Source organism: Chenopodium album, chromosome 13, assembly GCF_948465745.1.
Source record: "Chenopodium album chromosome 13, dcCheAlbu1.1, whole genome shotgun sequence".
Classification (NCBI taxonomy): domain Eukaryota; kingdom Viridiplantae; phylum Streptophyta; class Magnoliopsida; order Caryophyllales; family Amaranthaceae; genus Chenopodium; species Chenopodium album.
The window spans coordinates 21,820,864-21,848,194 of record NC_137846.1 but is presented as its reverse complement, the minus strand read 5'-3'; the positions used below and the strand labels follow the sequence as shown (position 1 = coordinate 21,848,194).

General features: G+C 33.0%; 1 protein-coding gene and 1 long non-coding RNA gene across 2 annotated transcripts; one reads left to right on the top strand and one right to left on the bottom strand.

The window, feature by feature from the left end:
- Window positions 1-24,020, bottom strand: LOC145574693 (exocyst complex component EXO70A1-like). The gene is made up of 12 exons (XM_081632545.1): window positions 23,627-24,020; window positions 23,443-23,538; window positions 21,858-22,063; window positions 20,353-20,592; window positions 17,400-17,538; window positions 17,111-17,323; window positions 16,536-16,741; window positions 5,772-5,972; window positions 5,575-5,674; window positions 2,088-2,197; window positions 1,861-2,007; window positions 1-321 (listed from the first exon to the last, which is right to left on the bottom strand). Exons 1-12 carry the CDS (start codon window positions 23,807-23,809, stop codon window positions 204-206), a joined length of 1,959 nt encoding a protein of 652 aa, XP_081488671.1. The 5' UTR covers window positions 23,810-24,020; the 3' UTR covers window positions 1-203.
- A 2,040-nt stretch (window positions 24,021-26,060) lies between these two features.
- LOC145576494 (uncharacterized) lies at window positions 26,061-27,331 on the top strand. Its single transcript, XR_014098407.1, has 3 exons — window positions 26,061-26,289; window positions 26,519-26,581; window positions 27,297-27,331. It is a non-coding gene; the product is annotated as an uncharacterized LOC145576494 (long non-coding RNA).

The window sequence follows — 27,331 nt, the reverse complement described above, 5'->3', positions numbered from 1 at the left end:
TAGAAAAAAAGTACAACTTATTTCAGATTTTAAACCACTAAATTCACCCTTAGTAAGTCAGAAAACATGAGAAAAGATGCACCATTTCAACGTCTCAACAAGTATATACACATTCAAAGTTAATTTGTTTGTTCTGCTGTTCCTCTGGCAACTTTACATGGAAGCCGAAAACCTTCTAACATAGAAACTTCTTTACATCATGACTATCTTTTTGGCTCATTTAAAGTCTTACCCTCAAAGAACTCACCCAACATTCTTTCCAAGTCTTCTGGTGTGTATCTGATGTATTTTGAAGGGTTCTTCCCACTCTCAACCAAAGGCCTGAATTGACATGAAACAAGTTTTATTTCAGACTAATACTCAATTTAAAAAGCATACGTCAATATATCAACATCACCACACATATATAACCATAGTTGTTTTCACGCTCAAGAAGGAAAAAAAAAAAAAAAAAACATGGAGTGCAAAAGCCCCAAAAATGTAGTGGAACCTTCTATTTGTTTATAGTATAGAGCAACATAGATTACATCCCTTAATCTTTGGATTCAAATAACTTGATTGGAAGTATCATAGTATCACATATCCTGTCAGACTATGTCCAGATTGGTTTTTTTGGTTTTAGAATCGCTTTTTCACCTCCCCTTCAAACTACTTACTCCTCAACTCCCATCCAGCCCTCACACTCTAATCTGGTCACCTTCCAGTCTCCATCACAAGCTGCCACTTTGCTAGTAGTTTTCTTAATGAGCTTAAGATTTGTGCGCACCACAGGTTGCATAGATCCCAAACTCCAGACCTTTCCAATGGCAAAATCCATACTGGGCAGTCGAGGGCTGGTGGTGGTTGAAGAAAGTCAAAATCTAACCAATATGATCTGGCATCAAACTATGCAATCAACCAACCCCAATAATCCAAATGAGAGAGGTCAGCAGCAGAAAACAGTTGTAACAGTCACATATTAACTGATGAAATTACAAAACATAAGAATACCTGTGTTATCACAACTTCACACAAGTTGCAGAAAGAAAGGAATTATAATCATATACTTCCTCCTTACTTTGAACCAACATCTCAACCCAACATTCTCACAAACATAGCAGCACTCCAAGTATTATTAGAGTTAAGCATCTAGTTAAGAGTACACGCAAATTCCTGCTACAATATCAGAAACAAGAATGGCAATCCCATGAAGAGCTGAATAATTTTCTGTTTGATATGAAGGTAGGAACTGGGAAGTGGCCCTTAGCCAACTCTGATTAGGAAAAGGCTTGGGCGCTTGGGGCTAAGCCTGGGGTGGGGACGTGGGCAGAAGCCCTAGACTGAGATTAGTCCAAGCCTGATCCAGTTGATAGGGTCTCCCAAACAGATAAACTATGAACTTCAAATTACAACTAATGAAATCTACTGAGTACTGTCTCTTTCACTTCCGTTCTTTTTTTTGTGATGTATTGGGCCATTGAATAGTCTTCTGGATCATGACTGTAGTCAAAGCAGCCTCTTTGCAATTGTATGGCGGAGGCTAAAAGAGCCTTCTTTGTATATTGCTTGATAAGGCTTCTAAATTCTGGCTCAGCTTAGCCACCTATATATCCCACCCTAGGCCAAATCATCACTACAAATGGTGGAATATTCCATTGATGGTATCACAAGGTATAATGTTATATCTGTAGGATACAATATAACCAAATGAAAAGAAGCCTTATCAAACAAAAGAAAGTTTCAGTCAACTTGTGTGATAAGTGTTACCAATTACCTACCCACCATGACATTTGCCGGGAATGGCTTGGAGATGAAGCACAACGAAGATCCTCAGGGATAATTTACCAAGACATGGAATGAACAAGACACAAGAGCACATACCCAAAGCGTTTGACGAAGGATCGATATGCAGGGAGCAAGACTTCAGCAACTGCAAGTCTCAGAGATTCACGCAACTCTGTGTCAGGCACTGTCCACTGAGATTGTCTTTGATGAAGCTCCTCAAATTGCACATTGAATGTTTTTAGCCTGCAATCACAACTCCACTTAATCAGAACTTGTCAAATGCAAAAAGGCATATTTTGCAAGCAGTAAGATTAAAAGCTAACCTGTCCTTGATTAATGCTCTTGATACTCCACTACTATTTCCTCCATCAGATGGAATTCCAGTCCCTCCCCCAGATGAAGTCAAACCCTGTGTGGAGAGAGATTGCAGAATCTACAAGCAGAAAATATATTCAGATACAGTGCATGGCAATAAGGGAACATCAAAATTATGAAATTGCCAACCACAAAAGGCAACAGATTTCTTCAGTCAGATGACTGGTGGAACTGTCAGTGCAATCAAAATACTACTATACTAACACTACAGGATATTTTTTTATCAAAAAATAAAAAAATAAAAAAATAAAAAAAACCTACAGGATATTTTGCCTAGTTAGTTTGATTGTAATTTGCAAGAAAAGTCAAATGACAATGTCCACGCCTCCACGGTAATGCTTCTCTACCTTTATGCATTAAAAAAGGGGGCATTTTATTGAAAAATAAAATTACTCACACAATATCTTACTAATTGCATAAAAAAATTATTGACATTGGACAATATAGTAAATAATCTATAACACAAATGCACTAAGGGTAAATGCAAGATTCTATCATCTAAGAAGTAAATCATTATCACCTTGATAATATTATTTGAAAAAACTTTTTAATTAATGTATAGTTCTAAACTTCTAAACATTTCCTAGCATGCAACAATTACCAGTCATTGCACCACCACCACCATTGCTGCCCCCCCCCCCCCCCCCCCCAAACAGCACCTTGTCATCACCACAGGTCATTGTATTTGATCAACCATAAGTTTTTTTTTCCAATACCTTAGCCAGATGACTATATGAAAAAGTTACGAGTAGTATGATTGGGGATATCACTTTGACATAAAGAATATTACAGAAATTAAAGTTGGGTAACTTGTAATATTTCATTCATTTGGGTTTTGATGGAGAAAACCATAGTGTTTAGTTCACAAAAGAGGAAAAAAAAGTGAGTATATACAGCCACAAATGTCTTCTATTTTAGATTTCCTTGGTGTTTCAAAGGGAAAAGAAAACAACAGACAACTAAGTCAACCAAATGTAACTAGAGTACTTCCAAGTAATTATACCGTTCATATTTTCATAGTTTACAAGTTTTTTTGCTGAGTTTTCCTCTTCAAATTGTCAAAGACGCCATATTTAACAAGGGTAAGGGTTTGATCTTTTGGCACAGTGCAGGAAATCAAACCACAAATTTTAATTAAAACAGTTGTTGTTTAGGCCATAGAAGAAAATGTATCAAAGCTTTAAGGACAACTCATTAAACTATATTGAATTTGAAAAAGCTTAAAGCACCACATACTTCCTCTGTTCTTTTTTAGATGACCTATTTCTTTTATTATGTTTGCCAACACATAAGTTCAACAATTAGTTCCTGTAATCAATAAGTAAATATTATAAAAAGTTGATATTTTGAAAATATACATTGAGAGGAACCTAACAAGATCCTCATCGCCATGTTTAATCATAATTATAAATCGCAAAACTTAATTAATGTAGAGTTTATAAACAGTTCAAAAGTCAAAGAATGTCAACTATAAAATGAGGAAGTATGTTGGTAATGGTTAGTTGAAAGGACAACTCTAATTAATTCAACGTTACTCAAAATCAAACACTGGGTAAGCTTTGCAAGGATGCTCTTTTGCAAGAGATTGTTTCAACTGATTAACCTTCTAGAAATGGAGAGAAAGACTTCAAATTAGCATGAGTGTACAAAAGAAAATAGTTTATTAGGAAAAAAAAATGAGTTTTTGTTTCTTCTTTAGAATTATTTGATGTACCTCTATGACATGAACTTTATGTGGTTCTCACCATAAGAATAGTTCTCATCATGAGCATGGTTCTAACATGAATCTAGGGATCACTCATGCTCTCGTTGAATTCCCTCTATTTCAAAGCTAACCAAATGTTGAGTACCACTCATCCATCTTTGCTAATATTTCGATAGTTGACTGCAATTTCATGATGCAATATCACATCTACAAACAAGACTCAAGCTAACTAATACGATTTATCTTCAGCCAAGGACAACTAGGCATATATGGAAATCCTCGAACATATCAAAACCTAAATCAACCAAGTTCCAACATCAGGAACTTTACAGGATCAACTGCCACAGGTGATGAAACTCTCACATTCTGTTATTGCAAATTTTGCATGAAAATAAACAAGGCCAGAAAAAAGTCAAACTCCCAAGGTAATTTCTAATAAAATTTCCAAAATTAATTATTAGGTGAGTTTTTTAAGGGCTGAGCCAGCTGGGTCTTTTCTTTTTTGAATAGAGAAAGGTCGGGCTTTTTATACTTTCTCAGTTCTTTTTAATTTGCAACCTTGGAAATTCTATACTATTTTCACAAACTCCTATGACCACCTTTAGTGATTCTAACATTAAAACAAACATAGTCATGTAGAATTTTGTTAGATTCGCCTTGATTTTTATATTCAAAATATTAACTTCATATTACTAAAGTATAAATAAAGATATTAATGATACAAAATGTGCATTAGCAAGCGTAAAAACCAAAACGTTGCTACTAAATGAGGAGTAATTTTTTTTAAGGGTGGGTTACTTTTATTAAGGGTTAGTTGTTAGTTTGCCTTAAACAAATTATAAAGGATCCTAAGTCATACTCGGGAACAAAATTTTTAACCCCTAAGACATTGAATTTTTAACCCGTAAGTCATACTAGGGAACATTGAATATTTAATTTATTTTTTAGCCCACTAATGTTTCATGAAATATATTGTTTTCCTTTGCTAACTCCGCCAGTGGGTTTCCCGCTGCTAGTCCCAAGCCGGATAAAGGAGGGTTACGATAGGCCAGTAATAGTGTAAAATTTGTCACATCGCTTTACATGAGCCACAAAGATTAGACTTGAGAATAGTAAGAGGATGGGTGACCCCCTTGGAAGTCCTCGTGTTGGTTCATGTTCCAACCTCATTTGCGGGATTAAGGCGTTCAAGTAGAAGAAGAAGAGGAGGAGAAGAAGAAGATTGTTTTCCTTTGCTAAAGTTTTCTCAAACCTTTATGTTTTTTTATTTCAATATTTTAACCACTCTTTTAAACCTTTCTTGAATTTTATTCTTGGTTCTCTTTTAGAACTCCCTTAATTTTTCTTAATTGCTCTTTCGTTTACTCACTTTACTCACCTTTTTTCAAACTCTTTCAAAAGATTGTGTTATGTCCTTTTCTTTATATCATACGATTCCTTATGAAAATTCATGTTAGCCGACTCCAAATCATTTTGGGACTAAGGCTTTGTTGTTGTTATTGTTGTTGTTGTATCATCAAATTTCCTCCAATGATTTAGTTAATTGAATATTCCCTTTTATTTTTACACATGGTTTCTCTTTTTAAATTCATCATAAAAATGACAAACCATTATCCAGCTAACAAGCCAACAGATAAATGATTTCGTAACTGACGAAAAAACAATGATTGAAAGACACAACAATCACATTCCAAAAGCTTTGACTATAAGATGTCTCAGTGAGAACCTACCTTAGCCCATGCAATCCTCTTATATTGATTCGCATGCTGCTGAACAACTCTTCTATGTCTTTGCACCCAATCATCACCCAATAGATCTTTTGCCTCAGATCTGAAACTCAAGATGATTCAATCAATAGAGTTTCCACCATACTAAGTTAATACAAATTTTAAAGGCTTAACTAGATAGATCTTCTGAGATGACATACCTGCGTACAGATCTTACAATGTAGTGAATATTATTCATTAGAAACAAGTGGGTCAAAGCAGGATCTCTGTATTGTTTGGACTTCCCATCAAGATTGGTTTGAAGAGCCTGCATTATCCGCATAGTCACACTGGCAAGCTGAGAATTTGCATCTTCTGCCTTCTCAAACTCCTGGAATAGTTGCTTCAAGGTTGACTGGTAGCTACATGAAATCAAATATACAAAGCTTAGACCAGATTTACAGCAGGTGCATCTCATCTTAACAGGCAACAGAATAGCACAAGTTTTTGTAATGGCCTAAATATAATTAGTTTCCATCTAGCCTCTTATATTATCTAAAATTTGATCAGATTTCAAGGAATATTGAACACTCAAAACATCAAAGAGCTGCAGATATGGCAACTTTTAGATTACTCCATTCCATCACAGCAAGCTTTAGTCTTAGAAAGACTGCAGTATATTTGATATATCGACAGTCTAACTACAAACCAGGAGTAGGAAACCAAGATACATATAACAAGAACATTGTGCTTCCCTATGAACATATACAAAATCAGGTGTCTGACTTGAAGGTGGAAGGCATAAAATGAAAATCTTGACTGAATGGTTATATACAACAAGAAAAGTCAAACCAGATTTTTAGGCACTCTTTGCAATTATTAACAAAGCTTTGATCATAATAACATAACCACCTCTTAGCTTTTGAGCAAAATTGAGAACCAAAGTACCAAACACATCACATAAGTAATGGTTGTAGTTGCATGTCTTCTTAAATGACTTACAACAAGGTAATATGCAAAAATTTAATAGATGGGGAACTAAGTAAGAGTAGTGAACAGATTTTACAATATTTCAAGATCTCAGCATATTTAACCAACAGCATCCTTATTTTTTTTTGTTCTTTGAATTTTTATTTTCTTCTCTTGCATTTAGTAATAAGGTGTGGACTGAGCTTGGTGCTAGATTCCTTCAGAGTTTTTACAGAGACAATGCTCAAGAGGCTAGAGATAAATTTCCCAGTGTGTGTTGATAATAGGTTATCTTGGAATAAAAACTAGGAAGTTTTGTCAAAAACCTCCTTATAAATCAATTTTTTTTGTCAAAAACCTTCTAATAAATTTTTTTTGTAAGAACATACCTTACACCTGCGTTGCACGGACTCGGCCCACCACCCAGCCATACCGGCGTCGACACGACGCGACCCCGGTGCGGACACGGAATACGAGTCGGACTCCTGGGAGAGAAAGTGGACTCGCCTAATTTTGAACAAACATAATTAGGCGGAGTTTTCCCAAGGGTCGGACCTGGATTCCTCCATAAGGGCTGCCATTTTTTTGTGTTTATTTGTATTTTTTTTGTGTAGGATGAAGAAGAAGATGAAGCGTCTTTTTTGTACAGTAAGAAGATGAAGGACAAAGGAAGAAGATGAAGCATCTTTTTTAGATTAAATTTTAGCTTTTTTTTTTTGTGTTTATTTGTTGTGTACAGTAAGTTATCCAAGTCCAAAACAGCTGTAAAGCTTTGGTAAAGTGGAAAACAGTAAATGCCCATTTAATTATTTTCATTTATTTTATATTTTTTTTTTTTACCCTAGATGCCTTACTAGTTACTAGGTGTTACAGTAGAATAAAGTAACACATTTTCCTACAATTCTACTACGTGTGAAGAACCCTACAATTCTATCTTTTTTTTTAATTTTTTTTATTTTCTGAGGGAACCCTACAATTCTATCTAATAATATTATAATTTTGACAATTGTATTTAATGAAGTGTAATCTTTAATTCTTTATTAATATTTTCCTTTTTATTCTCAAATATTTTCCTTTTATTTTCAACATGCTAGACTGTACATACTCCATATCTTTTAAATTGTGTAGTTGAAAAGTCATTTTGTTTATTAGTTTCCTTTTCCTCAAAAAAAAAAAAGTACTCCTAGGAATTTAGTACTACCTATTTAAGATTAGATATTTATATATTTATCATTTAAAATAATAAAAAAAACTTGGATATTTAAATTAGAAATCATCATATTTAATCCTTGGCTACATATTTAAGAGTTAAGATTTTTTTTCTTTTTTGAAACCATTTAAGACTTAGGATTCGAGACAAAGTACCTGTTTTTTTTTTTTTTTTTTTACAGTCGATACAAAGTACCTAAATTTGATATCATATTATTTTATTTTTTTTTAGAAAAAAGATAATATAATAATTAAAATCTTGTACAATGTAATTAAGATTAGATACAACGTATGTATAACTTCCATCCAAAAAAAAAAAAAAAAAATTCAAATTTAGAAATGATAACATTTTAATTTATTTTTTTTACTAGAGAAATCATAACATTGTATAATTTTTTACCACACATTTAATATTAGACATAAACAATACAAAATATATACTACATAAATTAGAAATCATAGTGTACTTTTTCTTTAAAAAAAATAGAAATGATAAGAATTTTTTATACTAGAGAAATCATAACATTACAAAATCTAGTACTACATATAATAGATACAAAGTATGTACGACATAAATTAAAAATCATGGTATAAATGACAATTTTTTTTCAAAAGAAATCCTAACATTTCAAAATCTTTTACCACTACGTAAATTAGAATAATCATAGTATTTTTTTTTTTTACAAAAATTACACTACATTGCTATGTCGCGGAAAAAATTAGGGGAAAAAACTTTATATTAGAGGGATGTTAATGATAAATATACTTTCTATGTTGCAAAATTTAGGGGGGGGGGGGGGGGGGAACCTTTAAATTTGTAACAATGAGCATCAAAAAATTTAATTATTATATATATATATATATACATATATATACTACATATACATATATATATATATATATATATATATATATATATATATAAGATCTTTTGAAATATTGATAGGTCAACCATTAATTTAAATCCGATAAAATTATAAATAAATTAAAAATGATTAAGAGTAATTTGTATACATATTAAATTTCTTTTCCTAAAAAAAATACATATTATATTTGTTCGAAAAATATATATATTCTCTGCAAAAAAAATGTTATATATACATTAAAATGATTAAGAGAAACAACATTATATTATATTATATTTTCTTCTTTGAAAAAAATGTTAATTCTTTGCGACCTTCAATAATTATTTTTAACTATTATAAAATTCTAAAGGATTATTAAAAATAAAACCAAAAACAAAAAAAAAAAAACAAAATCCTTCATTTTCACTCAAATGTACTTTTAATGTTATATTGTTATATATGTAGGCTCAAATCAATTTTTAATAAATCCTTCTTATTTTTACTCATTCAAGTGTACGTTCATTGTAAAATTTATTTTAAAAAAAAACTAATTTTTAATTAATATAACACTCGAATTATTAAGATTAATTGTATAATATTCACTCCAACATAGATTATGATAACTTTTGTAAACCTAAATAATCCTAATCACCCTAAATCCTAAACCCTAACCCTAATCCCTAACCCTAAACCCTAAACCTAATCCCAAACCCTAAACCCTAAACCGTTACATAGGCTATGATCATTATAATTCATCATAAACTAAGCTAAGCTAACTAATATCATTAGATCATAACTATTAAACTTAACGTTACGTAGGTTATGATCATTTTGTAAAGATCATTGATCCTCGATCTATAATAATGCAATATAAGACTACTAATATCATTTTATCATAAACTTATTTAAAGTTACTTATTCAAACTATGATCATGCCATATAACATATAAGGTTAACTAGTATCATTAGATCATAAGTTTTATTAAACTTAATGTTACGTGGGTTATGATCATTTTGTAAAGATCATTGATCCTCGATCTATAATAATGCAATATAAGACTACTAATATCATTTTATCATAAACTTATTTAAAGTTACTTATTCAAACTATGATCATGCCATATAACATATAAGGTTAACTAGTATCATTAGATCATAAGTTTTATTAAACTTAACGTTACGTGGGTTATGATCATTTTGTAAAGATCATTGATCCTCGATCTATAATAATGCAATATAAGACTACTAATATCATTTTATCATAAACTTATTTAAAGTTACTTATTCAAACTATGATCATGCCATGTAACATATAAGGTTAACTAGTATCATTAGATCATAAGTTTTATTAAACTTAACGTTACGTAGGGTATGATCATTTTGTAAAGATCATTGATCCTCGATCTACAATTATGCAATATAAGACTACTAATATCATTTTATCATAAACTTAATCAAATTTAAAATTACTTATTCAACTATGATCATGCCATATAACATATAAGGTTGACTAATATCATTAGATCATAAGTTTTATTAAACTTTCCGTTACGTAGGGTATGATCATTTTGTAAAGATCATTGATCCTCGATCTATGATTATGCAATATAAGACTACTAATATCAATTTATCAAATTTGATATTACATTTTTAAAATTTATCAATTTATCATAAACTTAATCAAATTTAAAATTACATTATTTTTTTTGAAACAATTTTAAATTACTTATTCAATCTATGATCATGCCATATACATATCATTTTATCATAACTTAATCAAATTTTTAAAAAGTTTTACTACATACTAGATAGGAGTACTATACAATTATACATAAAAAGATATGTCCTACACGTATATCAAGTAGGAGAAGTTTATCCTCCCAAAGCACTATCATTATCATCCATCTACTACTCCCATTAAGATTATTCATTCCCTAAACAATCACATTCAAGCTTCCTCTGCTCCCAAAATATGGCGATTACAATTCTCTTAGCTTTAGTCTCCCCAGCTATCAAGTACTCATACTATTTAAACGACATCCATGGATCTCCAAATTCTCACACCTCGACTGAAATTTTCTCCAATTGTATCATCATCCCTCAGTATCAATGTCCTCACCAAACTCCTACACGCCTAACCCCCAAAGAAATTCAGCACCAAAAAGGCCTAGTCCTAACCAATTTTCATCATTCGATGACAAACCATTATGGAATCATGTAACTATTGTCGGAAACGCAACTAGTGGTGGTAATAGGAAATGGACCTGCAACTATTGCCTCAAATTAGTGACTGGTTCATACTCAAAAGTGAAAGCCCATCTCTTATGTTTGTCGGGTCAAGGTGTCGAAGGATGTAAGGGTATGTCCGATCAAGTTAAGGCACAATTGCAGCAAGAGCATGAAAAGGCAGAGAATTTGAAGAATAGAGAAGCGTATGAATCAAAGAGGAAATTGGATTATGTGACCCTCCCTCCGGGTACTGATTTAATCCAGCCGAAAAAGAAAAAAGGAACTGTGGAATTCTGTTTTAACGCTGCTGACAGAGATGAGTTAGATAAGGAATGTGCTCGGATGATTTATGCTTCCGCACTTCCATTTTCACTAGTCAGGAATCCTTACTTTCGCCAGTTTTGTCTTAAATTGGCGAACAGTAAGTGTGCTGGTTGGCTACCTCCACCGTACAATAGGCTGAGGCTCTCTTTACTTGAGCAAGAGGTAACACATGTTGATACTCTTCATCAGCCTTTCAGAGATTCTTGGAAGAAGAAGGGAGTATCATTATGCTCGGATGGGTGGACTCATCGGCAAAAGAGGCCTCTCATCAATGTCATGGCAGTGTCGGGTGGAGGATCAATGTTTCTCAAAGCTTTTGACACAAGTGGTAACATAAAAGATGCAGATTATGTTGCTAGTCTTTTTCAGAAGGTTATTGACAAGGAAGGTGCTCATAATGTGGTGCAGATTATCACTGATAATGCTGGAGCAGCAGGTGAAAAAATTGAAGCAAAATATCCTCACATTTTTTGGACGCCTTGTGTTGTGCATAGTATGAACTTAGCACTCAAAAGCATATGCGAGCCCACTGCCAATTCAAGTCAGTATGATGACTGTAAGTGGATCTCTTCCTTACTGTCAGATTGTGATGCCATTGTTATATTTGTTTTGAATCATCAGAAGGCCCTTACTATTTTTCAAAAATATTCAAAGCTTGCACTTCTTAAAGTAGCAGAAACACATTTTGCCTCACATGTTATTATGGCAGAACGTTAGTTTGAAACAAAAAATGCTCTTGAAAAAATGGTTTTAGATGTTGAATGGAAAACATTTAGGAAGACACAATTAGAAAGCAAGGCTGATAAGGTTAAGGAATGTGTGATTTCGGATAGATGGTGGGACAAAGTTGAATATTTTCTGAGTTTTACAGCCCCCATCATTAATAATAGGTTGAGGAAAGCTGATCTTGATACTCCATGTTTGCATCTAATATATGACAATGTGGGATACCATGATTGAAGAGGTTAGAGAGAAAATTTATGAGCAAGAAGGCTTAGATAGAATTACTAGAAAATCCTCTTTTTTTGATGTTATTCAAGGTGTTTTGGTATCAAGATGGAATAAAAGTAATACTCCCCTTCACTGTATGGCTCATTCATTAGTTCCGAAATATTATAGTGAGTCTTGGTTACAAGGAGGTAGTGCATTGGTTCCAAGGGTTGCACCTAATGTTGATCGAGAAGTATCTCAAAACAGAGATTTGTGTTTCAAAAAGATGTTCAAAAATTCTGATGATCTCAGAAAAATTTATGCTGAATTTGAATTTGGACAATCTCGTGAACATCATGTAATGGAAGCTAGGGCTCATGAAGATCCTTTGAGTTGGTGGGCTAGTTATGGTTCATCAACACCAACTTTGCAAGCATTGGCTTTCTCTTCCTCTTGCTGTGAAAGAAACTGGAGTTCTTTCTCTAATATTCATTTCATCGCGAGGAATAGGCTAACTTCAAAAAGAGTGGAAGCTCTTGTCTATGTCCATACCAATTTAAGAATGATGTCTAGGAAGAAAGAAGAGTACAAAAGAGGTCCATCTACTTATTGGGATGTCGGTGAGTATTTCAGATTATATTTTAAATTACTCATAGTTTCAACAAATATTAATATATTTAATTTAGTTTTGGAATATTGATTTTTTTTTCATTATTTTTTAGGTGGAGATTCACTATTTATTGATGATGAGTATGTTGAAGGTTTTGAGAATTTATTTCTTGAAGATACTGAAGATGGATTTTTTAATGATGAAGAGCAAGAGAACTAGAATCTAAGATGATGGACTTTTTGAAGATGATGAACTTTTTGAAGATGATGAATAAGTGGAGTTTTTGACGTTCTAGAGCTTTAGGCTATGATTCTGTTTTTTTTTTTCTTTTCTTTTTTGTTTGGTTAAGTTCAAGTTTCATTAGACTATGATGTTTTATTTCTGTTTTTTTCCCTTCTTGTTTGCTCTAAAAAAGTGGAACTACAACTTTATGTATTAAGATTTTCAATCAGTAATATAGTTAAAATTTCCATTATTCTGATTTTTAATATCAAAAATGTATGTTAATGCCTTGGTTAAAAAAATATTATTTTATCAAAATATATATATATATATATATATATATATATATATATATATATATATATATATATATATATATATATATATATGGATTATTAAACACCGTGTCCCCGAGTCCATATCCTAAATTTAGACTCTTTTAAAACGTGTCCCCGGATCCTTGATTTTAGAAATTTTCGAGTCTGACACTTGGACCCATACCCGAGTCCGACACCCGTACCCGAGTCTGTGCATCCTAGCCTTACACAAAAAAAAAAATTGCGACATCATACCTTATGTCGAAAAATGAGTTTGACCCGGTTTTCTGATGTTGACTACACCACATGCTCACTCAATACCACTCCCTTTCATTTTTCCCCCTTTTCCCCTCCATGTACACTTTCTCTCTCCTCTATTCTTCCCCCTCTTTCAAATCACTCGCAATTAAGGGCAACGAGCTCCATTCTTTTTGGCGAAATTGTGCAAGGGACTTTAATAATAAAGCCAGGTAAGTGACGAAATTTGTTAAATTAATTATTTAATTCCCCCAAACGAAAAAATCACTGACACCCACGAATTACCCCTCAATTTGTTAAACCCAATTCCTACTCTTTCTCTTCCTTCATCTTTTGAAGCAAAACCCTCAATTCTTGAAGTGAGTCTTACCGAAGCCCAAAAAACCTTCTTCCCCAAATAAGTGAAGTTCTCTCTTTCTGAAAAGGGTGGTATGACTGATAAATCTCTCCTAGATTCTGGAAATTTTGCTAAAATTAAACAACCGGGTGTTAATTCCAAGGAACTGTCGAATCTTAATGGAAAGGATGAACTTCCTCAATCAGAATTGCAGTTCCACAGAAAATTAATCTAGTGAAGTTGTAAGTGAGGTTGTGCAATTGAATTGGAATCTGCAAAAAAGGGGGAGAACTTTAATGGGATTTTGCAGAAATTGGTAAATGGTGAAGATTCAACAAGTTCATTGGAGTTGAGATGATTGGTGGAACTTTGCTTCCTGGGGTTGATGTTCCATTCGCTAATGATGTTCTCTCTTCTTGGGGAAGAACAGAGGAGAGACTGTAATTGGAGGGGAAAGGGGGAAAAATGAAAGGGGGTGGCCGGGTGGTATTGAGTAAGCACGTGACAAGCACGTGTGTAGTCAACGTCGGAAAACAGGGTCAACCCCCATTTTCCAGCATAAGGTATGATGCCGCAAAAAAAAAAAAAAAAAAAAAAAAAAAAAAAAAAAATTGTTTAAGGTATGTTCTTACCAAAAATAAAAAATTACAAGGATGTTGACAAAAAGACTGATTTATATGGAGGTTTCTGACAAAATTTCCTAAAAACTAAAATTTGAACTTAGAAGAACCTTTCATTCCCACAAATGAGAAGGAAAAAAAAAAATCCTGTAGAGTAAAGAGAAGCCCAGGATTAAATTGCTACATAACAGCCATGAAAAAGTTGAGAGGCTATTCAATTGCATGGTTTCGATAATTCAACAGGTACACTATGGTTTCCAATATACACCAGGTGCCCTTAAGATTCCAAAGATTGACATGGTAATCCCCTTACAACTAACAGGAAGTAAAATCCTATCAAATAAAACCCCAACAATTACTCATCCTTAAACTATCCTTGTAGATTGACTTCTCTTCCTGTTCATCAATTGTTTTTAGTGGCTTACGAATTTAGCCTCTCCTTGGATCTGGTTATTTAGCTTAATTTTAACATAATTCTCACATGACAACCGTCATCAAACTTGTCACTGAAGTAACACTGATTAATCATTTGAGCCAAAAATTACAGTGTTGTTCCTCAGCCAACGTGTTAGCTCAGAATAATTTCTTTTCTACCATACAAAGGCAATTAGCCAAATTTGATGGCCAAAACTCCACATTTCAGTCCAACATTTATTCAAAAACAGAGCTCAGATAACACGAGTTAATATATAAGTAGTGTTACTAGGAGTTTTCATGTACTTTCTAATATTCATTTAGGAATCTTCAATTTGGTTTGAGGTGATACACTTATAAAAGACCACAGAAACAAATTTCAAGCAAAAAGGAATCAGGTCGCTTCCCTTTGATGCCCAAAAGTCCAAGCCAAAAGTAACACAGCTAAGAATGAAGTAAAGCCATTCAAGAACAAATCTTGGGCCGTAATTGTTGAATTTACATAACAAAGGCCAAACAGAAAAGTTACAAAGTCAATTATGTCAGTATAGCAGCTACTAATCCTAAATTAAGAAGAAATACAATTACTTATCTCCATCATCACCATGAATGAATGTCCAGGCAAGAATACGGTATTTAAATATGTCACCAGCAATCACATGAAGGACATACTATTCTTTCAATCTGTTGTTTCTAACAATCTAACTGCTGAGTGCTGACTATGACAATAATGAACAAATCATAATATGGCTGATGCTGAAAGGTTTTCATTGGACTCATAATTTCTGTGTCATAAGATCCTAATCTGTACATTTAATTTTTAACTTTTCAATAGACAATACAGCCTGATATGTTAGGTAGTTGATCAAAGTTTGACCAATTGATTATCAATAGTTATTCAATTTTGTCAGTCAATTGCATACTCTTCATCTCAAAATCTGACATAAATGATGAAGACATCATATCCATTAAGTTTGTTCAGATTTGAATTCTCATGTTTTAGATGGTTAATGATAAAAAAGACAGGGGAAAAATTCAAAAATTTGAAGCTTGGCAGAGAACTAGCATTGCCACCTTGTTGAATGTAAGAGGTTGTGCTAAAAAGCTGTAGGAGGAGCAAATCAAACTATTAGACAATGGAGTACAAACCCAAAATTATAAAAAGGCTCTCCACACACGCTGACTAATGAATATATTCTTATATAACAAAATTAATAAAATAAGGTAGAGTGAAAATTTTAAGTCACTTTCAGTTTAACATATTCTCCCTTCATACCTTTAAGTTGGTTAACGACTCCACTTTGATCCATTCCTTAAGTCAGTCTCTCCCACAAACACAATATTGTTTTTTCCACCTTATGCTGCTTGTAACAATCTCTTTCTGAATATTTCTTACACAAATCCCATCTACAACTCTTCTATCTACTTGTTCTTACATAAATCCCACTTTACAACAATTTATTTCATATTTTTTCTTTCACAACTCCCATTTAAGTGTGTGCGTATGTCAAGTGTGTGTGTGTGTGTGTGTGTGTGTGTGTGTGTGTGTTGTATATGTTTATGTATGCACTTAAGAGAGAGAGAGAGAGAGAGAGAGTCTCATCAAAGATTCAACCTAAAGCATCCAGATAATATTGGATTCAGAGAAAGATTGCATCAGAAAACAGTCGAAAATTGCAGAAATATAAAAGATGAACTTACTCGAACAAAAACTTCACATAATTGATCACGTAGCTAGTCAGGGGATGGACAGTTCCATCAGAAACTGCAGTTTTTGTTGCATCCTTCTCAACAGCTTCTTCAAAATCACCAAAAGTTTCTTGCGCAGTCTGTGCAAGGCGCTTTGTCAGACCAAAAGCAGATTCTCTCATTTCTGCGCAAGTTTTACCACTGAAAAGTAATTCAATCTGCAATACAAGTGAAAGAATAAGCCTTCAGAATTTGGAAAGCAAATCTGTAAAGCCTAATCAATCTACATTTTGCGCAACAATATGAAAGAAGTCCAATGGGCAGTGCTTTATCAATTATGTTAATGCAAAAAACTTCAACAAAATGACATATTCTTCATGATAGGAGTGCAAGTTTTTTTTTCACCCAAGTGCTACAATTTAGTCGCATGGTATTGACTTGAAACAACAATACAAGACCTGAGTGCATGTGCAAGTGTGAAACTAAACATTTTGGTATGGGTTGGAACTCTGTCTGATATACTTATCTCCAAGTACTAACATTAACACTAATACATCAGCTACAGAATTGTCCCGAGTATTAAATACCTCTGAATGCAATTCTCGCATTATTTCATACATGTCAAGCAGCACAAACAGTTTTTCTGGGGACCTCTTGCTCTTGGCTATAGCATCACCAAAACTAAGTAACAGTTCAACACTACTTGCGGTAACATCAGAAAAACATTGATCCCTCAGGGAATCAATGCCTTCAAACATCTGATCACAAACTTTTCTTTCACCAGCGAAAAGAAGTTTAACCTGTTGGCAATAAGGATGATTACACAGTTATACATCTCACATGCTGAAAACACCAAATCCAGAAATTAATTCTTACAGCAATGCGCATGAAATGGATCCAATTCCCAATCTTAGCCTCCAAAACCTCCCACTGCATTTTCTGAACATCTTCTTTGCTAAGCTTTTCAACACCCAATTTACGCAGGCTTTGCTCTAAGACTGAGGCACGGGTATCCCTGAAAAGAAATTTGTGATCAACTGTTATCAGACTATACTTTATAAAGTTCAGAACAATGTCAAAAACCTTCACATCATACATGGAACGCAAGGTGTTACTTGCGCTGTCTAAGTCTGCAGGACTCAGGGTAGTTTCTATAATGTAAGGATGTCGGGAGTTCATGCATATCACAAGTAGTGGATGGGTGACAGGTATGCAATGAACACATTTAAGCAGGTACAGAAATAAGGGACCCCAGAACTTGCCCTAACTCAATAACTATACTTATTTCACTATGAGATATATTTAGCCAATTTAGGTGTTGTATCTTACACTGAGGAACCCATAGGATCCTGCAACATAAATTTGTCTGTAGGAGTTGGAAGCAATAGAGTGTTTCCTCGGTTATTATTTTATTCATTATATTGCCATTTGACCTGTGCAATGCACGGGCTGTTGAATCATATACTATGTATATATTATAGAGAAAAATGAAAAGGTAGAGAGAGGAATTGAAATAGTGAACATTAAACTATACTCGAATAAAGATAAAAAAAATCATGAATGTGAAAAGAAAAACATCATTATTAGATACATATAAAAGAATGAAGGATATAACTATGTTTTAAAAATAATTTAGAGAGAGAGAGAGAAAAGAAAGATTAGAGGTAGGTGATACAAGTGGCACTAATGGTTTTAGTTTTCATAAACTAGGTATAGATATCTTTCTCATAATCTTATCCAATTAGCCTAGTCTTGAATCTCTTGACAATTGTTAGGGTGGATATCTTCCAAGATATTGCAATTGCCTAGAACTTTATATGGGAAGTGCTAAAACCTATTGCCTATAGGAACTACATGTGTGATTTTTCCTGTATAAACTCATCAGTTCGGGCTAGGTACAATTCCATAATTTTGTGTATATCCTTGCTCTTGAATTTAGTCTATTTAAAAACATTCCAACTTTATTTACTCAAAAATTCTACGGTTCTATGTATTTACTCATGTAAGCTAAACAGATACTTAATGAGCTTGAATGACCAAAAACTTAAAAAACTATGTTTATCAATTTTTCAATTATACCTAATTGATTGTGGGATTCAACATTGGTATTCACACATACTAGATTTTAAGCCAAAATCTAGCAAAATCTTCATTGTATGGAAACTACATAGACAATTTTGTCTTGACAAATAGTGGGAATTTGAAAGGCATATGATAGAGATGACTTGGAGGTGGGAAAGCAACCCAAAAGTTTGTTCTCACCTAGATTACAAATCCTATCATAACCTCTTTTTCTTTCAAACTTTAAGCTATTGCCAAGTGTCAAAGCCTCATTTATGAGCTGACGATCAACATTTGGGAAAAAGAGCCAGGGGAAAGCAGTTGGCAGCTTAGCACATCTAATAGGCTGCTGAACAACCTAGAAAAATAAACCCTCAATGTTATCCAAATTATCCAATCCAAACCAATATTGTATCCAAAACCTAACCAACCTAAATCTTGAATATGAAAATTTTGAATTGAATTTTTGTCATGAACTAACAATAGATCCAAGTATGATCTAAAGAGAATTGAAATTGAAGGAACGATTTCACCAGGATATGACCTAAATAAAACCCAATCCAAAAATTTCCATTTGCAGCCTCTAAAACCTGCTATATCTTTGAAGCAAAATCTGAACTTTCCTGCTTAATCTATATTAACCATGCTTATGAAGAGCCCATTAGGCTATAAAAGTGGGAATGGCATTGAGAAGACAGATAAGACTAGATGAAAAACATAAGATGAATATAGAAACAAAGCCATATGACAGCAGTTATAGCTAGGGGTGAGCAAAAATTTAGGGTACCCTGATGTGGAACCGGAACCTGTTCGGAACCGCAGGTTCCAAACCCGGAACCTGTTGAACAGGTTCCGGTTCCGGGTAATAAAATTGGGAACCTGTTGCAACAGGTTCCGGTTCTGGGTAATAAAATTTTGGACCTAGAACCTGTAGGGTACCCTGTTAGTACATATTCCCTATAGGATACATGAAACCGAAACCTATATGGTATTGAATATTCTAGACAATTAGTGTTGGTTTGTTATATTTGAAGCAGTTTACTAAAGTTGTAAGCTTTTATTGTGAACATCCATTTTTAAAAATATAGAATTGTCACAATTATCAAGTAACTATTAAGCTTACTTTGAAAAACAGGGTACCCTGTTTAGGAACCGGAACCTGCAGGTTCCGGTTCCGGTTCCCAAATCTTAGGAACCTGTTGCAACAGGTTCCGGTTCCGGTTCCTACTTTTAGGAACCTGTTGCAACAGGTTCCGGTTCCGGGTACCGATATTTTTACAGGGTACCCTGCTACGCTCACCCCTAGTTATAGCACTATCCAATAGGCCCTTGTGCGTCTGGATAAATGAATTAGTTATACAAAAACAAAAAGGATAATCTTATAAGAGACATTTGTAACATCCTAAAAATGCTCCAGCATAATATACAAAAATCTATTGTTGAATCTTATATATCAAAAATCTAGTGTTGAATCTTATATATAACCCTTACAGTCTCGAACAGGATTTAAGACACTACCTGCTGTTATTACATGACATCCCAATCCCTCCCCTCCTCTTCCCCAGGCCCTCCAAAAGAACAAGTAAATTGAATTTCAGCATTGCAAGGATGGATAACTAGCATTACATATATAAAGCATGCAGTCTAGGCTACTGAAAGACAAGATTTAAAATTATTCTAGCCAAACTTAATAACCAGATGACCAAGCACTCATTTAAGACATGACATATGGAAATTTATTGTGCATTAGCATAAATAAATACACCACCTGTAAATTTTGAGTACTTGCTGATGATGCCCTGCCTGAACCATTTGCTGAGCTAAGTTATGCAGCAAAGGAAGTATTCGCGGAGGTATGAGAGCAGGTGGTGTGTAGACAGCATTCTCTGAAGTTTTAGAATCACCATGATTTTTGGTACTGGGATCAGCCTGATCTCCATGAGAACCAGAGGAAGGTCGCATCGAATTAGGGAGACATTCAAAAAGGCGATCTGGTTCAACAGGCTTACTGATATCCTCGCATCACACAGAAAAAGATCAATAAAATATGAGGAGATATCAACACTGTAATGGACACAGCTTATTACAAATGAAAGTAAATATCAAACACATCAAATTTGTATATGCAAAAACAAGATTTGTTGATTATACTTCCTTCGTTTCTTTTTAGTTGACACGTTTCTTTAGTCATGTTTGCCAATGCACTTATTCAATCATTAATATCTTTAATTATCGATAAGCAAAAATTATGAAAAGTTGATATTTTGAAAGTATATAACGTGACGAATCTAACAAGATCTCACATGACTATTATTTTCATTACGTATAAAGCACAAAACACGGTCAAAGGGAGGTGTGTGAATAGTGCTAAAGTCAAAACGTGTCAACTAAAAAAAAACGGAGGTAGTATGTAAGGAAGAATACAAGTCAACACTTTCAGGTCTAGAAGGCAGTCAAAATTGAGAATTCAGCTTAGAAAAAGATGAAGTGGGAAGAGTTGGGGGGGAGGAAATGCAATGATTTTACGGCTTTACGCCATATGAGCTTGGCTAATACGTTTTACTCCAGTCATTCCTGCTTCCTTAACCTTACCACAGACATGCCGGGTATATTACAAAAGTACCATACGCCTTAGTATTGTAGCTGTTGCTCAATGCAATGCAAATGTCCATAAAAATCCAAACTCTAAGATGCAATTGTCCTCCAGATTCGAATACCCCCTTCACCATTTGTCAGAAGGTTGAAATTTTCCAAACATAAATAAAACCTTTTTCCTTGATTTGTAAATTTTATATTCATATAATTTACAATCCTCTTTCTTCTGATACAACCAGACCTTGAGGATACGACATAGTTTCTAGTGAAAATTAGCTAGATGGTTTCAATATGCTCTTGCTCTTGTGTAAAAATTTCCGGCCTCTTCTTCACCATACATATCTTAACAGTACATTGTACCTCTAGATCACTGTAACATTTCCCTTTTTTCCCTTAATAGGTTCTATCTGTTCAGCGCAGGAAAAGCAGGGCAAATAAACTAAACATCTCAAGCATTGACACATGTTCTCCTACACAATTATGAAAGGAGACGTAGATTTAATTCAAATCACTGAAGTGTAAATGTTTTATGCTATCAGAGTTCAAGATGAAGGCACAGTAGTTAATTTTTTATTTTTTATTTTTTTTTTAAAAAAAAAAGGCTTTACAACAAAACAAACACAATGAAGGAGCAACCTTATTTTTATTTTTTTTTAACTTAATTGTAAATTCACGCACCTGTACAATGATAGCAGTTGTTTGAACTCCTCCTCCAGCTTAAGAACTGCCTTACCCAGTAAACTGTTTACATGGTTGGCCACCCCCTCATTATTCCTAAAGCCTTTGCAATTACCAAAAAATCGAATGATGCCTCTTAGTTGATCAATTGCTTCCAAATAACTTTCCAAATCTTCGTGTGGCCCCTTTAGTACTTTGGCTTCAGCCTACAAGTCAAACCCATGGCTCATAAAGCTACTCTATTGTCATAAAAAGAAGTAAAAAGACACAAAGATGGAAGTGAGTTAAAAGTATGTCAGGTATATTAACCTAGAGATGCAACACATGCACATAGCCAACACCTAACAGCTCTTTCTATGCTTTTTGTTTTTTTTATCCTTTCTATTTTTTTTTTTTTTTTTTTTTTTTTTTTGTGTGTGTGTTGATAAGAGTAGGCTGGAGGGATGGATAAAGCTTATTGCAACTTCAAATAGTAAAGGAAAAGCAGCAAATTAGCACTATGATGTATATCATCACCGCGAGATCACAACCTTATGACGAGCCTCTACACCAGGTGAATAACCCTTGAAACAATCAATTTAAATCCAAAATTCTACCAAAAAATCAAATAAATACCAAAATTATGAAGAAATAACATATAAAAAAAAGGCAATTCTCGTTTTGAATACGTTATATATATCAAATTTTGCAAACAACCCTATCACTTAATGGAATACGTCTAAGTAGTGGCAAAAACTTAAATATCTGGTACTTATTATGTAGTTATTTATATTACAAAAAATAATAAGATGGTTTTCATTGGCCAATTAGAATGTGACCCTTCACTTACAACAGATTGATTACGTGGTTATGGTCCTAAGCAAACTGACACATAAAAGCAACCATGAGTGGATCCAAGCAATTTTTAAATGTGGGTAGTGAGCACAATATACCATTATATCCAGTTCTAGTATTCTAGTGCTACAGTAATCAAACCAAAAATTATGTGTTCATTAGGCCCTTTTTGTGCTAATTAATAGAAACTACTGCCCTAATGTAATACTCCCTCTGTTTTTCATTTAATTGCCCCAAGGGCACATATGTCAAATCTAAACTTCGACTAATAAGATCTTTAATTATCGGTAAGTATAAATTATAAAAACTTGATATTCGAAAACTACACATTGAGACGATTCCAAAACAAACTAACATCGTGAAATATACTCCCATGCAACTTTGAAAGTTAATGAAGATCATATGAACTAATTCTCAAAATAATTGGCCCATGAGGCTTAATTGCCATGGCCAACCACTAAAGTTTACCAAATTTGTTCTCACAACATGTCATCCGTGTTCATAGGTAGCAAACAATGAGAGTCCAGAATTCGGCCTCAATTGTCAAAGCAACATCAACCATTACCTTCATAAATGTCAATATATCTAAAATCATATCACGACCAAATATTTATATCACTAATTCACTATAGTCATCCAATAACCTATATATATCAGATCAAACTGTACTAAATTCACAAAAAAAAAAATGCAATAACAAAATCAACTAAAAAAAGGGGGCAAAATTAAACAAAATGATCACAAAACTAACCTCACGACTAAGGTCAAATTGAGCCAAGATCACTTCAGCAGACTTCAAAGTCCGGTCAATATTTTCAGTAGCTCTTCGAATTGAATGTGTCCGAATCTGAAAAACTCAATCAAATTACAAGATCAACCTCAAAAATCAAAACCCCTTTTCACAAAATTCAAAGTTCACAGAAAAAGAGGTGAACCTGGGTAGGACGCATGGCGGTTTCGAGGGCGGAAAGACGATGATCGAAAGAACCCAAAATTGAAACAATATTATCAGTGATTGTTTGACTCTTTTGAAGTGATTCCCGCATTAAAGCTGCTTTAGAGCTTAAAGTATCCATTGATACTGCTCCTCCAGCAACTGGGTGCATTGGCAACCCCATTTTTACTGATTTCTTCAGCAGTTTGAATTGGAGGAGAGAGAATGAAAGAGATTTCTGGGTATTAATTGAAATGAATTGAATGGATTGAATTTGAGTTTGAGTTTTTGAGTGGTGTTGTTGGTTGACGCTTTTTGAAGAAGAAACTACTGCTGCTGCTACCTGTTTGTTTGTTGTATTGCTTAGACAGGGTGTTTTCTCGGTGCTCGTTTATTTTTCTTCCATATGACTTTTGTTTACTTTTTATTTTCACATTGGACTCGGCTTGTTTTTTTGGAAAATAATTTATTTAGAAAAATGATTAATTTAGATCACGTGCATTTTATCTTATTTTTAAGAACTAAAATTATTAAACAAATATTCATTAAAGGCGGATTTACACTAATTTAGTGTAAATCGCACCTCATAAGGAAACCGTTTTTTGTTTCCTTAATGTTCGCACGTGCTTTTCGTTTTTAAAATTTACAAAACTAATTATTTTCTCTCTCTTCCTCATTTATTTCAGAAGCTTCTCTCTCTCTTCTTTCTCTCTCTTCTTTCTTACCCTAGTGGCGATTTCATTCGAGTTCTTTGCTGTGTTCAACCTCTCTTCAAACGGTGATTATCTTCTTGTTTTTCAGTTGCGAAGTTGTTAATTAAGGTTCGTTTACTTAATTTTTCCAGATTTTTGTTAGTTTTAAGTTGTTTTGATTCTTCAATTTTAGGTTTTTTGATTTTCTTTCTTTTTAATTTCGTTTTTTGTAGTGTTTGATTGCAATGGTGAAGAAGAATACTACAAAGAAGTCGTCAGATGATGCTGAAGGTGTGTTTTCTTAATTTTTTGAATAATTTTTTAAAATTTTGAACTGAATTTTGACTTTAAATCTGTTCTTATATGTCGAATTACTAGTGCATGTTATTTTCAGAGTTTGCACATGCTTTTTTTCTTATTTTGTATGCAGATTATGATAATTGGATTTGAATTTTGAAGTTAATTTGTTTATTTTTGTTTTTATTTTATTGTGCATTGTATATAATTGGTTAAAAATTTGTTATACATGTGTTGTGGTGTTGTTATATGTTAAACAAAATTTGCATGTTAGTTTTCAGAATTTTTATTAATTGATTATTATTTTTCAGAAGTTGTTTTTTGTTATTTTTGCATGTTAGGTTTTAGGCAGAGAATGCTAATTGGAACTGATTTTAGGTTTAGGTTTTAGGTTTTAGTTAGAGTATGAGAATAATAGGCATATGTGCATTGTGTTTGTGCATTTGTGTTTGAGTAACAGGCATATGTGCATTGTGTATGTGCATTTGTGCATTGTGTTTGACTAATAGACATGTGTCATTTATATGCATGACAATGGTCACTTTATGCTGTTAAAAGGGTCTGTAATACCCCGTATTTTTATACGTATTTTCCTAATTAATTAATTAATTAATTATTATTTTCAAAAAAGGGTATTTTAGTAATTTAACTTACTATTTAAATCTTGGAGCCAAAACGATATTTGAATTTTGGCGCCAAAAGTATTTTAAAAATAAATTATTATTTTGAATAAGATTTATTATCCATTTATCCTATTTTAAAAACCGGATTATTTATATATTTTGGATATTTTAATTAAGGCAAAAGCTATATTTTATTATTATTTTAATAAGTCCGAAATCCCATTTATTTGGCTAATAAATTTCGGATTTTCCTAAGAGAAAATCTAATTTTATTAGTTAAATTATTTGGTGAATATTTGGTATTTTATTATTTAATTATTTATTACAATAAATATTATTTACACAATTATTTTAATTCCTTAAAACTAGCAAAATAATTTCCTAAAGTACTAAATAGAGGGCCGAAAATATGAGCTTAGGAAAGCTCAAAAATTTCGGCCATCCCATGTAGATTTTGGAAAAAATATTTTGGTAATTTGTATTTTTAATTATCTCCTTAAAATCTCCTATTTTCCTTAAATCTAATTCTCCATCTTTTTAGTATCCAATCATTATATTTTCTTGCCATCTATTTTTCTTAATTATTCCCCAAGTAATTCCAATTTCCTTAATATTTTTCATGACAATCATACCTTCCATATTCAATTATACACAATCTCTTTAATATCAAAACTTTCCTTAAATCTTTACTCACTTCTCCAAGTAATCCCTTAAACCCTACTTACCATAATTCTTCCCAAATTCTCTTACCATAATTCTTGCATGAGCTAGCCTATAAATACCCCTCCATACCTCTCACATTCTTCACACCAATTCTCTTCTTTTCTTCTCCTCTTTTTACACAAATCGTCCCGTTTATCTTTGAAGCCAATTTTCGGGCACTTCTGGTCAGTTTTTGGGGTATTGCTGTTTCACAAAAGATTGTTCCTCTCAAAACATCCTTGAGGTTAGGCTCAAGAATCACCCAATTCGGAGTTATATCGAAGGAGTTATAGCCTCTGCAAGTTCTGCCTATTCTTTCCAACGAAAATCCAATTCTTCTCTTTTCCTTGGTTTCTTATCTTTTCTCTTTCTCTTCTCTTATTCAATTATTATTATTATTATTATTATGGGGGACTTATAAAAATTATTATGAGTAGTTTTAATTATATAAATTAGATTTTTAATGATGTTTATGAAAATTAATTTAAAAGGTTCATGTACATATAGTTGGGGGTTTTTAATTTCATTGTTGTGATTATTTGTTAACCTTATATTAATTAAGGTTATATTTATTTGTAGGGTGTTTTTGATCAAGCTACTTGAGAGTTCTTTTGAAGTGTTTTTGGCTAAGCAAGGATCAAGGTACGTTAGGTGGTTAGATACCTTGAAAAAAAAAGATTGATTTGAATGAGCATGTTTGAATGATTTTATGGTGATTGAATTAAATTAACTTGAATTATAGTTTATGAAATAAAAGTATGTTTAAAAGATTGGTTTTAATAATTAAATTGGAGTATTGACTTTTATAACATGTTTTGATTAATTAATTTATTATTCATGTTTAAAAAGGATTGGTTTTGAAAGCTTGTTGGATTTATAAAAAAAAAGAAGGGAGTTTGAATTATTATTATTAAAGGATGGAGTTATTGGATTTAAAGAGGATTTATTTAACCATTGAATTAAATTTATTATTTATGCTTTATAAGCATGTTAGTAATCCCACTATGCGGATTTGGTATTTTGATAAGGCCTTGGACTTTGTATGACCGGGTCTTTCCTCAAGAATAGCCTTGTAACATAAGGAGACTAGCTTGGGGGTGTGCACACTTGGGAGAGGAATTGGTTAAATTGGTTTAATTGGTTTTAAAATAATTGGAATTGGTTTTATTGATTATTGGGATTTGAATATTGAGAATTGGTTTCGAATCATGAGTTTGGAATTATTGGAATAATTATTTTGCAAATAAATTGAATTTAATTATCTTGCACTTACCGTACTTAACATATTTGCTAACCCGTATTTCTTATTTGTTTTGGTTCGCCCTGTTTACCGTAATGGTAAGTAGTGTTATTTCAGGTGGAGTGAATAAATTGATGCATTGGAGTCCCGGG